This window comes from Callithrix jacchus, chromosome 22 (genome assembly GCF_049354715.1).
Source record: "Callithrix jacchus isolate 240 chromosome 22, calJac240_pri, whole genome shotgun sequence".
Taxonomy (NCBI): Eukaryota; Metazoa; Chordata; class Mammalia; order Primates; family Cebidae; genus Callithrix; species Callithrix jacchus.
Window position 1 is genome coordinate 48230212 of NC_133523.1, and position 9875 is coordinate 48240086.

The following is a 9875-nucleotide window of genomic DNA, read 5'->3' on the forward strand; positions in this document are numbered from 1 at the left end:
GCGCACACAGGCACCGAGGTGCGACTCGCTGAGTCTCAGACTCAAGCTTTAATCTCTGCGAAGTTGAGCGGTTCCACGGGCTCGCCCCCGCCTCCCTAATATATAAATGCATAGCGATAGTTCTGGTCTCTATGACAGGGCGAATCCCGCAATCGGCCTTTCAACATTCCGCTTCTTGCAGTCGGGGCGCACAGCACCCTGGGGGCCTGTGGGGTTAGAGGAATGAGCTGCGGTGGGGTCTGGGCTCCTGGGACATCCCCCGCCTCGCCCCCAGGTCTAAGGCAGGTCTCAGGGGGTACCTGGCCGATCTGGGCTCCTCTGGACAGTTTCCGATGGAGGCTGAGCCCAGCATCCGGCTACTGAAAGTGCTGGGAGGGCTGCAGGCTGCAGGGAGAAAGCAAGCCAGAGAGAGCTTTGGGGGACAGGGCAGTGAGAAGCGGTACCCAGGGCTCTGAGAGCTGCGGGTGCCTCACTTACGGGAGTCTGCTTCCCCGAGGGCGGGGCTTGCTGTGTGTTTGGTTCATTGTATCTGCCTGGGGCAGAGCCTATAGGTAGTTAATGCACATTAAATAGAGGAGGAGGAGGCCAGGCGCGGTGGCTCAAGCCTGTAATCCCAGCACTTCGGGAGGACGAGGTGGGTGGATCATTAGGTCAAGAGATCGAGACCATCCTGTTCAACAAGGTGAAACCCCGTCTCTACTAAAAATACAAAAATTAGCTGGGCATGGTGGCGCGTGCCTGTAATCCCAGCTACTCAGGAGGCTGAGGCAGGAGAATTGCCTGAACACAGGAGGCAGAGGTTGTGATGAGCTGAGATCGCGCCATTGCACTCCAGCCTGGGTAACGAGGGAAACTCCGTCTCAGAAAAAGAAAAGAAATGCTCAGGGCTGTCACCATTTTATTTTAAATATTCTTTGAGACCAGGTGTGGTGGGTGGCTCATGCCTGTAATCCCAGCACTTCGGGAGGCCAACGCCAGCCTGGCTAACATGGTGAAACCTTGTCTCTACTAAAAATACAAAAATTAGCCAGATGTGGTGGCAGACGCCCATAATCCCAGCTACTTGGGACGCTGAGGCAGGAGAATTGCTTGAACCCGGGTGGCAGAGGTTGCTGTGAGCTGAGATCGCACCACTGCACTCCAGCCTGGGCAACAGAGCAAGACTAAGTCTCAAAGAAAAAGAAATATATACACACACACACACACACATATATGTATACATATGCATATGTGTATATGTGTATATACGTGTGTATATATATATATATATATATTCTTTGAACTGGTCTTGGCCAGGCATGGTGGCTCATTCCTGTAATCCCAGCACTTTGGGAGGCCGAGGCAGGTGGATCACCTGAGGTCAGGAGTTCAAGACTAGCCTGGCCAACATGGTGAAATCCTGTCTTTGAAAAAAAAAAAAGGAAAAAGAAACAAGGTTTCTATTGCCCAGGCTGAAGTGCAGTAGCATGATCCTGGGTCACTGCAGCCTCAACCTCCCAGCTCAAACAATCCTCACACCTCAGCCTCTAGAGTAGCTGGGACCACAGGCACATGGCACCATGCCTAGCTAACTTTTTTTGTTTTTATATTTTGTAGAGAGGCGGTCTTGCTCTTTTGCCCAGGTTCGTCACCATTTTTCATTTTTAATTATTTATTTTTTAGCGTTAGGGTTAGGGAATCTGTCACCGCTTTTTAATACAGCCCTTAAAGTGGCATTTGGCACACTCACAATGTTGTGCAGCCACCACCTCTATCTAGTTCCAGGGCATTTGCATCACCCCCAAAGAAACCTCCAACCTGGTCAGGCACGGTGCCTCACACCTGTAATCCCAGCACTTTGGGAGGCCGAGGCAGGCGGATCACCTGAGGTCAGAGTTTGAGACCAGCCTGACCAACATGGTGAAACCCCGTCTCTACTAAAAATACAAAACTCAGCTGGGCGTAGTGGTGGGCACCTGTAATCCCAGCTACTTGGGGCTGAGGCAGAAGAATCACTTGAACCTGGGAGGCGGAGGTTGCAGTGAGATGAGGTTGTGCCATTGCACTCCAGCCTGGGCCATGAGAGCAAGACTCCATCTCAGAAACGAACAAACGAAGAGGCTGACAGGAGAATGCCCTGAACTCAGGAGGCGGAGGCTGTAGTGAGCCGAGATGGCGTCACTGTACTCCAGCCTGGGCAACAGAGCAAGACTCCACCTCAAAAAAAAAAAAAGGCCCGGGCGCGGTGGCTCATGCCTATAATCCCAGCACTTTGGGAGGCCGAGGCGGGTGGATCACGAGGTCAAGAGATCGAGACCATCCTGGTCAACATGGTGAAACCCCGTTCCTACTACAAATACAAAAAATTAGCTGGGCACGGTGGCGCGTGCCTGTAATCCCAGCTACTCGGGAGGCTGAGGCAGGAGAATTGCCTGAACCCAGGAGGTGGAGGTTGCGGTGAGCCGAGATCACGCCATTGCAGCCTGGGTAACAAGAGCAAAACTCCGTCTCAAAAAAGAGAAAAAAAGAAAGAAAGAAAGAAAAAAGAAACCTGCGACCCGTTAGCAGTCACTCCCATTCCCCACACCAGGCCCCTGGCCTCCAGCGATTCGCCTTCTGCCTGCTCTGGACATTTCACAGAAATGGGGTCTTTGTGGCCTCTTGTGTCTGGCCCCTTTCACCGGGCATGATGTTTGAGGCGCTGCAGCCTGGAGATCGCCTTCTCCATACTCTCCTCCGACTGAGCCATCAGCACTTCACCCCACACTCCCACATCACTTCCACACTGGTAAATCCAGAGGTCGGGCCCCAGGCCCCGCTCCTCCACCTGACCCCAGCACTTGACACGGACGTTCCTTCCCTCCCTTGTCACCGTCTCCACGTGGTCCTGGGGATGCCCCTCCTCTGGCTGCTCTCTGCCAAACGCCGCGGCCTTTTCTCCCTCTCCACCCACTCATCGGTGAACTCCTCCAAGCTCACAGCCTGAGCTAGCCTGTCCAGGCACCAGCGACCCCACATTGCTTCCCGAGCTCCAGACTCGTGTCCAACTGCTTACCCTGCGTCTCCCCTGACACCTCAGAATCCAGATGTCCAAGGGAGATGTCCTGAGCGTCTCCTGGGACCCACTCTGCACTGCTGCCTCCTCCTCTTCCTCCGGGTATCTGGGACCCACATCCTCCCAGCCATCTTCAAGTCAGCCTTTCTCACATCACAAATCCCAATCCTCGAAGCAATCTATTGGTTCACTCTTCAGGCATCTCCAGAGGCCCCTGTTTCTCCCCACCTCCGTCACCCCCGCCTTGTGCGAGCCACCATCGTCTTCTGCCTGGGTTACTGCAGCAGCCCTGCCAACCCCTGTTCTCCAGGTGCCCACTCTTGCCCCTCTACATCCTCCAGCCCCAGGCAGAGGCAGCCTCTTCACATAGGAATCAGTCCCCATCATTCTTCTGCCCCAAACCCTCCAGCTCCCTCAGACTCAAAGCGGAAATCCCAGGGCCAGGCATGGTGGCTCACGCTTGTAATCCCAGCACTTTGGGAGGCTGAGGCGGGCAGATCACTTGAGGTCAGGAGTTCAAGACTAGTCTGGCCAACATGGTGAAACTCGGTCTCTACCAAAAACACAAAAATTAGCCGGGGATGGTGGCTCGTGCCTATAATCCCAGGTACTCAGGAGGCTGAGGCAGGAGAATCACTTGAACCCAGGAGACAGAGGTTGCAGTGAGCCAAGATCATACCACTGCACTCTGGCCTGGGTGACAGAGTGAGACCCTGTCAAAAAAAAAAAAAGTGAAAGAAAGGAGAGATCACCTCTGTCTCATAAAGAGCAGAGCTCACAGTAAATGCTCGCCGCTAACCCCAGCTACCTGGGTGGAAGATTGAAGATGCCCGATTCCTCCTGTGTCTCCTCTGCCTTGGTGGTCGTGTTGCTCACAGTCTCAAGTTCTAAGAGCATGGGCAAAATAATTTCTGAAGACGACCCCACAGTGGCCAGGGGGTGCTGGGCTGGCATCGTCAGGGGCTCCTGCGACACTCTCCTGGGCTGCTGGGACATCCTGGCCGTGGCCTCCATCTTTGAGATGGGGGTCTCCGAAAGGGGTGATGGTGGTAAGTCCTCCCACCGTGAGTCAGGCAGGGGGATGGGCGCCTGGGAGATTCCTTCCCTCTTCAGACTGGCAGAGGTGGGCCTGGAGCGAAGGGGCAGCTTGGGCAGCCCCTCGGGGTCCCAGGGTGGCTCCTTCGCCTCGGCCCATTGCTGCTTCCTCTCCTTCGCCCAGGCATGTGATTCCGGCTGCTCTCTGACCACCACCGGCTTCCCCCACAGCGAGGACAGCTGGCTGGGGTGAAAGGGCATTGAAGCCGTCGTCGGCGTGGCAGGTGCCTGCGAGAGCCAGGAGGGCAGAGAGACCAGAGCAGGTCTGGAGCGCTGCTCTTTGGAGTTGGCCATGGTCATGCGCCTGGCGAGGGTGAGCCCTTCCACAGAGAAGGGCCTGCTGTGCTCCCGGAAGGGGCCCCCGACGGCCAGCTCCTTGGTCTGCACCCCGCCCTTCCGCTGCTCTGTCTCCTTGGAGCTCACAGCTGGCTGGTCCAGGGACCTCTCCTCCTTCGCCCGGTGGACCCAGTCCTCGGACTTCCTCCGGCCCCTGAAGGCCTCCAGGGTCGCCTCCTGGGTTTTGCTCACCAGGATGTCCTTGGACTCCTTCTTGGTGGTGGTGAAGGGTGACTCCAGGGACGGGGCCTGGGTCATCTCCACCACTCCTGTCTCCCGGGTGCCCACCACCACTGCCGGCTCGGGTTCCCGCCCGGACTCGCTGCTCTCCAGCACGGCCCTTCCAGGAATTCCTGTTGGCAACACGTCACAATTGCCAGGGACCTTCCCCTGTGAGGCAGATGAGCCCAGTGCCATCCGGTATTGGGTAGGTGAGGTTGGTAGAGCCTTCTGGGACGGGGCAGAGAGGACCAGGGATTTCCTCTTTGGAACAGTGGGATACACAGACTTCTGGGGAATGGTAGGTACTACTGCGGGGGCCTTCTGAGATGGGGGTGGGGTCTTCTGGGGTGGGACAGGTACAGCTGGGGCCTTCCAGGGAGCAGCTGATGCAGATGGGGCCTTCTGGGATGGCGCAGGAACTGTTGGGGCCTTCTGAGATGGGGGTGGGGCCTTCCCGGGTGGAGCAGGTATGGCTGAGGCCTTCTGGGGAGAAGCCGATACAGCTGGGGCCTTCCACGATGACGCAGGTGCAGCTGGGAGCTTCTGGGACTGGCCAACGAGGAATGGTGCATTGTAAGATGGGACAGGGACAGATGGGGCCTTCTGGAAGGGTGGTGGCCCCGGCCCCTGCTGGGAGCCCATAGACCCCGCCTTGTCCCTGCCCCTGGGGATGGAAGAGTAGAGTGTGGAGAGGCGGGCAGCTGAGGGACAGGGAGCCAGGTCGAAGGAAGCAGACGAGAAAGTGCTGCTCTCAGAGCCCATGAGGTCTCCCATGTCCTGATGCCACGGGCAGGGACCCCAGGGATTGCAGGAGCCCAGAAAGAAGCAGTCAGGTCTGTCGGCTGAGATGCAGTGGGAAGGGGCCTTCACCATGTGTCCCTGGCCTGTGGCCTCATTACACTCAGATGTACAGGCCTGTAGGTGAGTGGAGAGAGTGCATGGTCAGGGCCTGGGGAGACCCCAGATGCAGGAGGACAGAACCTGTCCCTCCTCCCTCAGACCCAGGAGTCCACACCCCAGCTCCTCCTCCCTCAGACCCAGGAGTCCAGGCCCAGTCCCTCCTCCCTCAGACTCAGGAGTCCAGGACCCCAGCCCCTCCTCCCTCAGACCCAGGAGTCCAGACCCCCAGCCCCTCCTCCCTCAGACCCAGGAGTCCAGACCCCCAGCCCCTCCTCCCTCAGACCCAGGAGTCCAGACCCCCAGCCCCTCCTCCCTCAGACCCAGGAGTCCAGACCCCCAGCCCCTCCTCCCTCAGACCCAGGAGTCCAGACCTGCAGTCCCTCCTCCCTCAGACCCAGGAGTCCAGACCCCCAGTCCCTCCTCCCTCAGACCCAGGAGTCCAGGCCCAGCCCCTCCCTCAGACTCAGGAGTCCAGGACCCCAGCCCCTCCTCCCTCAGACCCAGGGGTCCAGGCCCAGCCCCTCCTCCCTCAGACCCAGGAATCTAGACCCCCAGTCCCTCCTCCCTCAGACCCAGGAGTCCAGACCCCCAGCCCCTCCTCCCTCAGACCCAGGAGTCCAGACCCCCAGTCCCTCCTCCCTCAGACCCAGGAGTCCAGACCCCCAGTCCCTCCTCCCTCAGACCCAGGAGTCCAGACCCCCAGCCCCTCCTCCCTCAGACCCAGGAGTCCAGGCCCAGCCCCCCCCCCCAGATCTGGGGCCTGGGCCCTGCTCCGGGTATAAGGCTGGCCTTTGGAGCGGACTGTGTCTGGCTGGTGGTGCTGGAAAAGATCCTGAAGATGGTCCGAATGGTGATGCTGGTCATGTCTGGGTGGGGGAGCAGTCTGAGCCCTTTTGGGGCAGGGACAAGACCACACAGTGTGGCAGGGGTAGGGTGGGTTGATCTTACCAGAAAAGCGGGTTTGGGTGTGAGATCTCTCAGAACCGGGGTCTGGGTGGGACCTGCAGGAGCAACACGGCGGACGTGGGCGGCGTCTGGACGGGATCTCCCTCCTTCTCCCACCCACTGCAACAAGACCCACGCCCACTTCTTTTCTGCAGCTTTCTTCCTGGCATGCTCCAGCTGCGACCAGACGAGGGGCACGGAGTCGCCCACGGCCTGAGACTTGAATCTGCGCTTGAGGGGCTGGCGTGGGTGAGGAGGGACGTTACACGGGGCGGCCCTCAGCCCGCACCCTCCGCCCGCCCCGCCAGCTCACCTTGGCCTTCCTCTGCCTCTGAGCAGCCACTGTCTTGTGAGGAAAGCTGTGCTCAGCAACCCCGGCTGGAAAGGAGACATTCTGGGTCAGAGACCCCGGGGGAGGTCGCGAGGACCTGCCCCAGGAGATCGTGGGGAGCCCTGTGGGGCGTGGGGGCAGGGAGACCCAAATGGTGCAGCTCTGTCCCCGCCTGGGGAGAACCCCAAACCCCGAGGTCCTGAAGAAGAGCAGGCCCTGCTCACCTGCTTGTCTGCTGACTGACTGGTCCTGCAGAGACTGGAGTCAGGAGGGGCCGGGTTTCCACATCTACATAACCTACCCAGTAGGAGGCCTAGGCCCCGCTGCTCCCAGGACCCAGCGTTGCAGCCCCTCCTCCCTCAGACCCATGAGTCCAGGCCCAGCCCCTCCTCCCTCAGACCCATGAGTCCAGGCCCAGCCCCTCCTCCCTCAGACCCATGAGTCCAGGCCCCAGCCCCTCCTCCCTCAGACCCAGGAGTTCAGGCCCCCAGCTCCTCCTCCCTCAGAACCCATGAGTCCAGGCCCAGCCCCTCCTCCCTCAGACCCATGAGTCCAGGCCCAGCCCCTCCTCCTTCAGACCCATGAGTCCAGGCCCAGCCCCTCCTCCCTCAGACCCAGGAGTCCAGGCCCCAGCCCCTCCTCCCTCAGACCCAGGAGTTCAGGCCCCCAGCTCCTCCTCCCTCAGAACCCATGAGTCCAGGCCCAGCCCCTCCTCCCTCAGACCCATGAGTCCAGGCCCAGCCCCTCCTCCCTCAGACCCATGAGTCCAGGCCCAGCCCCTCCTCCCTCAGACCCATGAGTCCAGGCCCCAGCCCCTCCTCCCTCAGACCCAGGAGTCCAGGCCCAGCCCCTCCTCCCTGAGACCCAGGAGTCCAGGCCCAGCCCCTCCTCCCTCAGACCCATGAGTCCAGGCCCAGCCCCTCCTCCCTCAGATCCATGAGTCCAGGCCCAGCCCCTCCTCCCTCAGAACCCATGAGTCCAGGCCCAGCCCCTCCTCCTTCAGACCCATGAGTCCAGGCCCAGCCCCTCCTCCCTCAGACCCATGAGTCCAGGCCCAGCCCCTCCTCCCTCAGACCCATGAGTCCAGGCCCCAGCCCCTCCTCCCTCAGACCCATGAGTCCAGGCCCCAGCCCCTCCTCCCTCAGACCCAGGAGTCCAGACCCAGCCCCTCCTCCCTCAGACCCAGGAGTCCAGACCCAACCCCTCCTCCCTCAGACCCAGGAGTCCAGGTCCAGCCCCTCCTCCCTCAGACCCATGAGTCCAGGCCCAGCCCCTCCTCCTTCAGACCCTGGAGTCCAGGCCCCAACCCCTCCTCCCTCAGACCCATGAGTCCAGGCCCAGCCCCTCCTCCCTCAGACCCAGGGGTCCAGGCCCAGCCCCTCCTCCCTCAGACCCATGAGTCCAGGCCCCAGCTCCTCCTCCCTCAGACCCAGGAGTCCAGGCTCAGCCCCTCCTCCCTCAGACCCATGAGTCCAGGCCCAGCCCCGCCTCCCTCAGACCCAGGAGTCCAGACCCAGCCCCTCCTCCCTCAGACCCAGGAGTCCAGACCCAACCCCTCCTCCCTCAGACCCAGGAGTCCAGGTCCAGCCCCTCCTCCCTCAGACCCATGAGTCCAGGCCCAGCCCCTCCTCCTTCAGACCCTGGAGTCCAGGCCCCAACCCCTCCTCCCTCAGACCCATGAGTCCAGGCCCAGCCCCTCCTCCCTCAGACCCATGAGTCCAGGCCCAGCCCCTCCTCCCTCAGACCCAGGAGTCCAGGCCCCCAGCTCATCCTCCCTCAAATCAGGGGTCCAGGCCCCCAACCATCCTCCCTCAAATCAGGGGTCCAGGCCCCCAGCCATCCTCTCTCAAATCTGGGGTCCAGGTCCTCAGCCTAGACTTTGGGGTCTAGCTCCTAGTCCCCTCTGGATCTGGCCGGTGGGTTCCTGGGCCGCCATGGCTGGTCGGTGAAGCTGAGGCCCCACCTGCAGGTGCCAGGTGGAGGCGGGTGCTTTGGCCAGGGGCACATCCAGGCAGGCCGAGGGCACGGTCCTGGGGGCCCAGGTGAAAGCCGGCTCCGGAAGCAGGTTCATGAGGCGGATCCAGCAGTTGAACAGGAAGCCTGCCTCATTGTCGGGGGCATCCAGCGCCAGGTAGTAGTGGTGGCCTGAGACCAGGCATAGCTTCAGGCACCAGGAGGAGAGGTCATGGACGCAGAGGTGGGTGAGGTCCAGGGGGATCATCCTGGGAGAGCAGGAGGAGGGGAGTGTCTAGAGCAGGAGGTGTGGACAGGGTGGCCAAGGGGCTGGGGAAGGCGGCACCTGGTTAGCACGAGGCCCGAGCAGTCCCTGCCCTCAGCAGGCTGGCCGATCAGCAGGATGTCAGGCACCAGCAGGCCTGGGAGGGAGGCGGCCACGCCCATGGTCAGCCGGTTGGTTCTGTGACTCACGAACACCGGGCTCCCTCGACTCGTTACCTGGGCAGCCATGGAGAGGGGCTGGGACCACTCCTTCCTCCAGCACCCCCAGCCTGAGCCTCCCTCCTGACTGCCCCCCACATAGGGACTGCCAAATCCCACTGCCTTGCAAAATCCCCCGCCCAGGCAGCCTCTCTTCCCCTCTCAGCCCCAGGGCACTGGGAGCTGGGGACCTGAACAAAGTTACTCTCGAACATGGGCATCGGACGCAGGGGCAGGTACTCGCCCTTCTGGAGGGTCTTTTGCAGCTCCCCCAGAATGGGGACCCACTTTGGGGTGCCCTGGAGAGGCTCAGGGCACCTCCTGTTTCGAAGCCGGATCATGGTGGCTGTGGTGGATAGCTACTGGTTTAGTACTCCAGGCGAGCAGGCCTCCCGGCCCCGCCCACCAGCCTTGGCCCCTGGGGCTACATGGGTGCCTGGAGCTCAGTGTTACAGAGCGAGGAGACGCCCTGGGCTGGAAGACTTGGGCCTCCAGGTGGACAGCAGGGGCCTGGGGGAGGAGCCTCCTGTGGAAGGGCTTTGTGACCTCATGGACACACAGGGGACTGTTCCCGGA

At 60.9% G+C, this 9875-nt stretch overlaps 1 protein-coding gene across 7 annotated transcripts; it reads right to left on the reverse strand.

Moving 5' to 3' along the window:
* Positions 1-29: 29 nt before the first annotated feature.
* GARIN5B (golgi associated RAB2 interactor family member 5B) lies at positions 30-9803 on the reverse strand. 7 transcript variants are annotated; one of them, XM_054249528.2, is made up of 12 exons: positions 9544-9803; positions 9163-9317; positions 8827-9085; positions 7088-7121; positions 6846-6910; positions 6675-6772; positions 6536-6588; positions 6377-6453; positions 3843-5602; positions 3035-3213; positions 300-384; positions 30-206 (listed from the first exon to the last, which is right to left on the reverse strand). In XM_054249528.2, exons 2-10 carry the CDS (start codon positions 9261-9263, stop codon positions 3183-3185), a joined length of 2478 nt encoding a protein of 825 aa, XP_054105503.2. In that variant the 5' UTR covers positions 9264-9317; positions 9544-9803; the 3' UTR covers positions 30-206; positions 300-384; positions 3035-3182. The 7 variants fall into 7 exon arrangements, with proteins under 7 accessions (XP_054105503.2, XP_054105504.2, XP_054105502.2 ...); XM_054249529.2 differs by having other exon boundaries at positions 9513-9803; XM_054249527.2 differs by having other exon boundaries at positions 7088-7112; positions 9491-9803.
* Positions 9804-9875: the final 72 nt, after the last annotated feature.

What these genes read in the sequence shown, in the direction of transcription:
- GARIN5B (XM_054249525.2), bottom strand. Translation starts at nt 9,640, where the DNA reads ATGATCCGGCTTCGAAACAGGAGGTGCCCTGAGCCTCTCCAGGGCACC. An exon ending in AGAGGCAGAGGAAGGCCAAG is followed by an intron (nt 6,773 to 6,845) that starts GTGAGCTGGCGG and finishes CACCCACGCCAG; the next exon opens with CCCCTCAAGCGCAGATTCAA. An exon ending in AGACACAGTCCGCTCCAAAG is followed by an intron (nt 5,603 to 6,376) that starts GCCAGCCTTATA and finishes ACTCACCTACAG; the next exon opens with GCCTGTACATCTGAGTGTAA.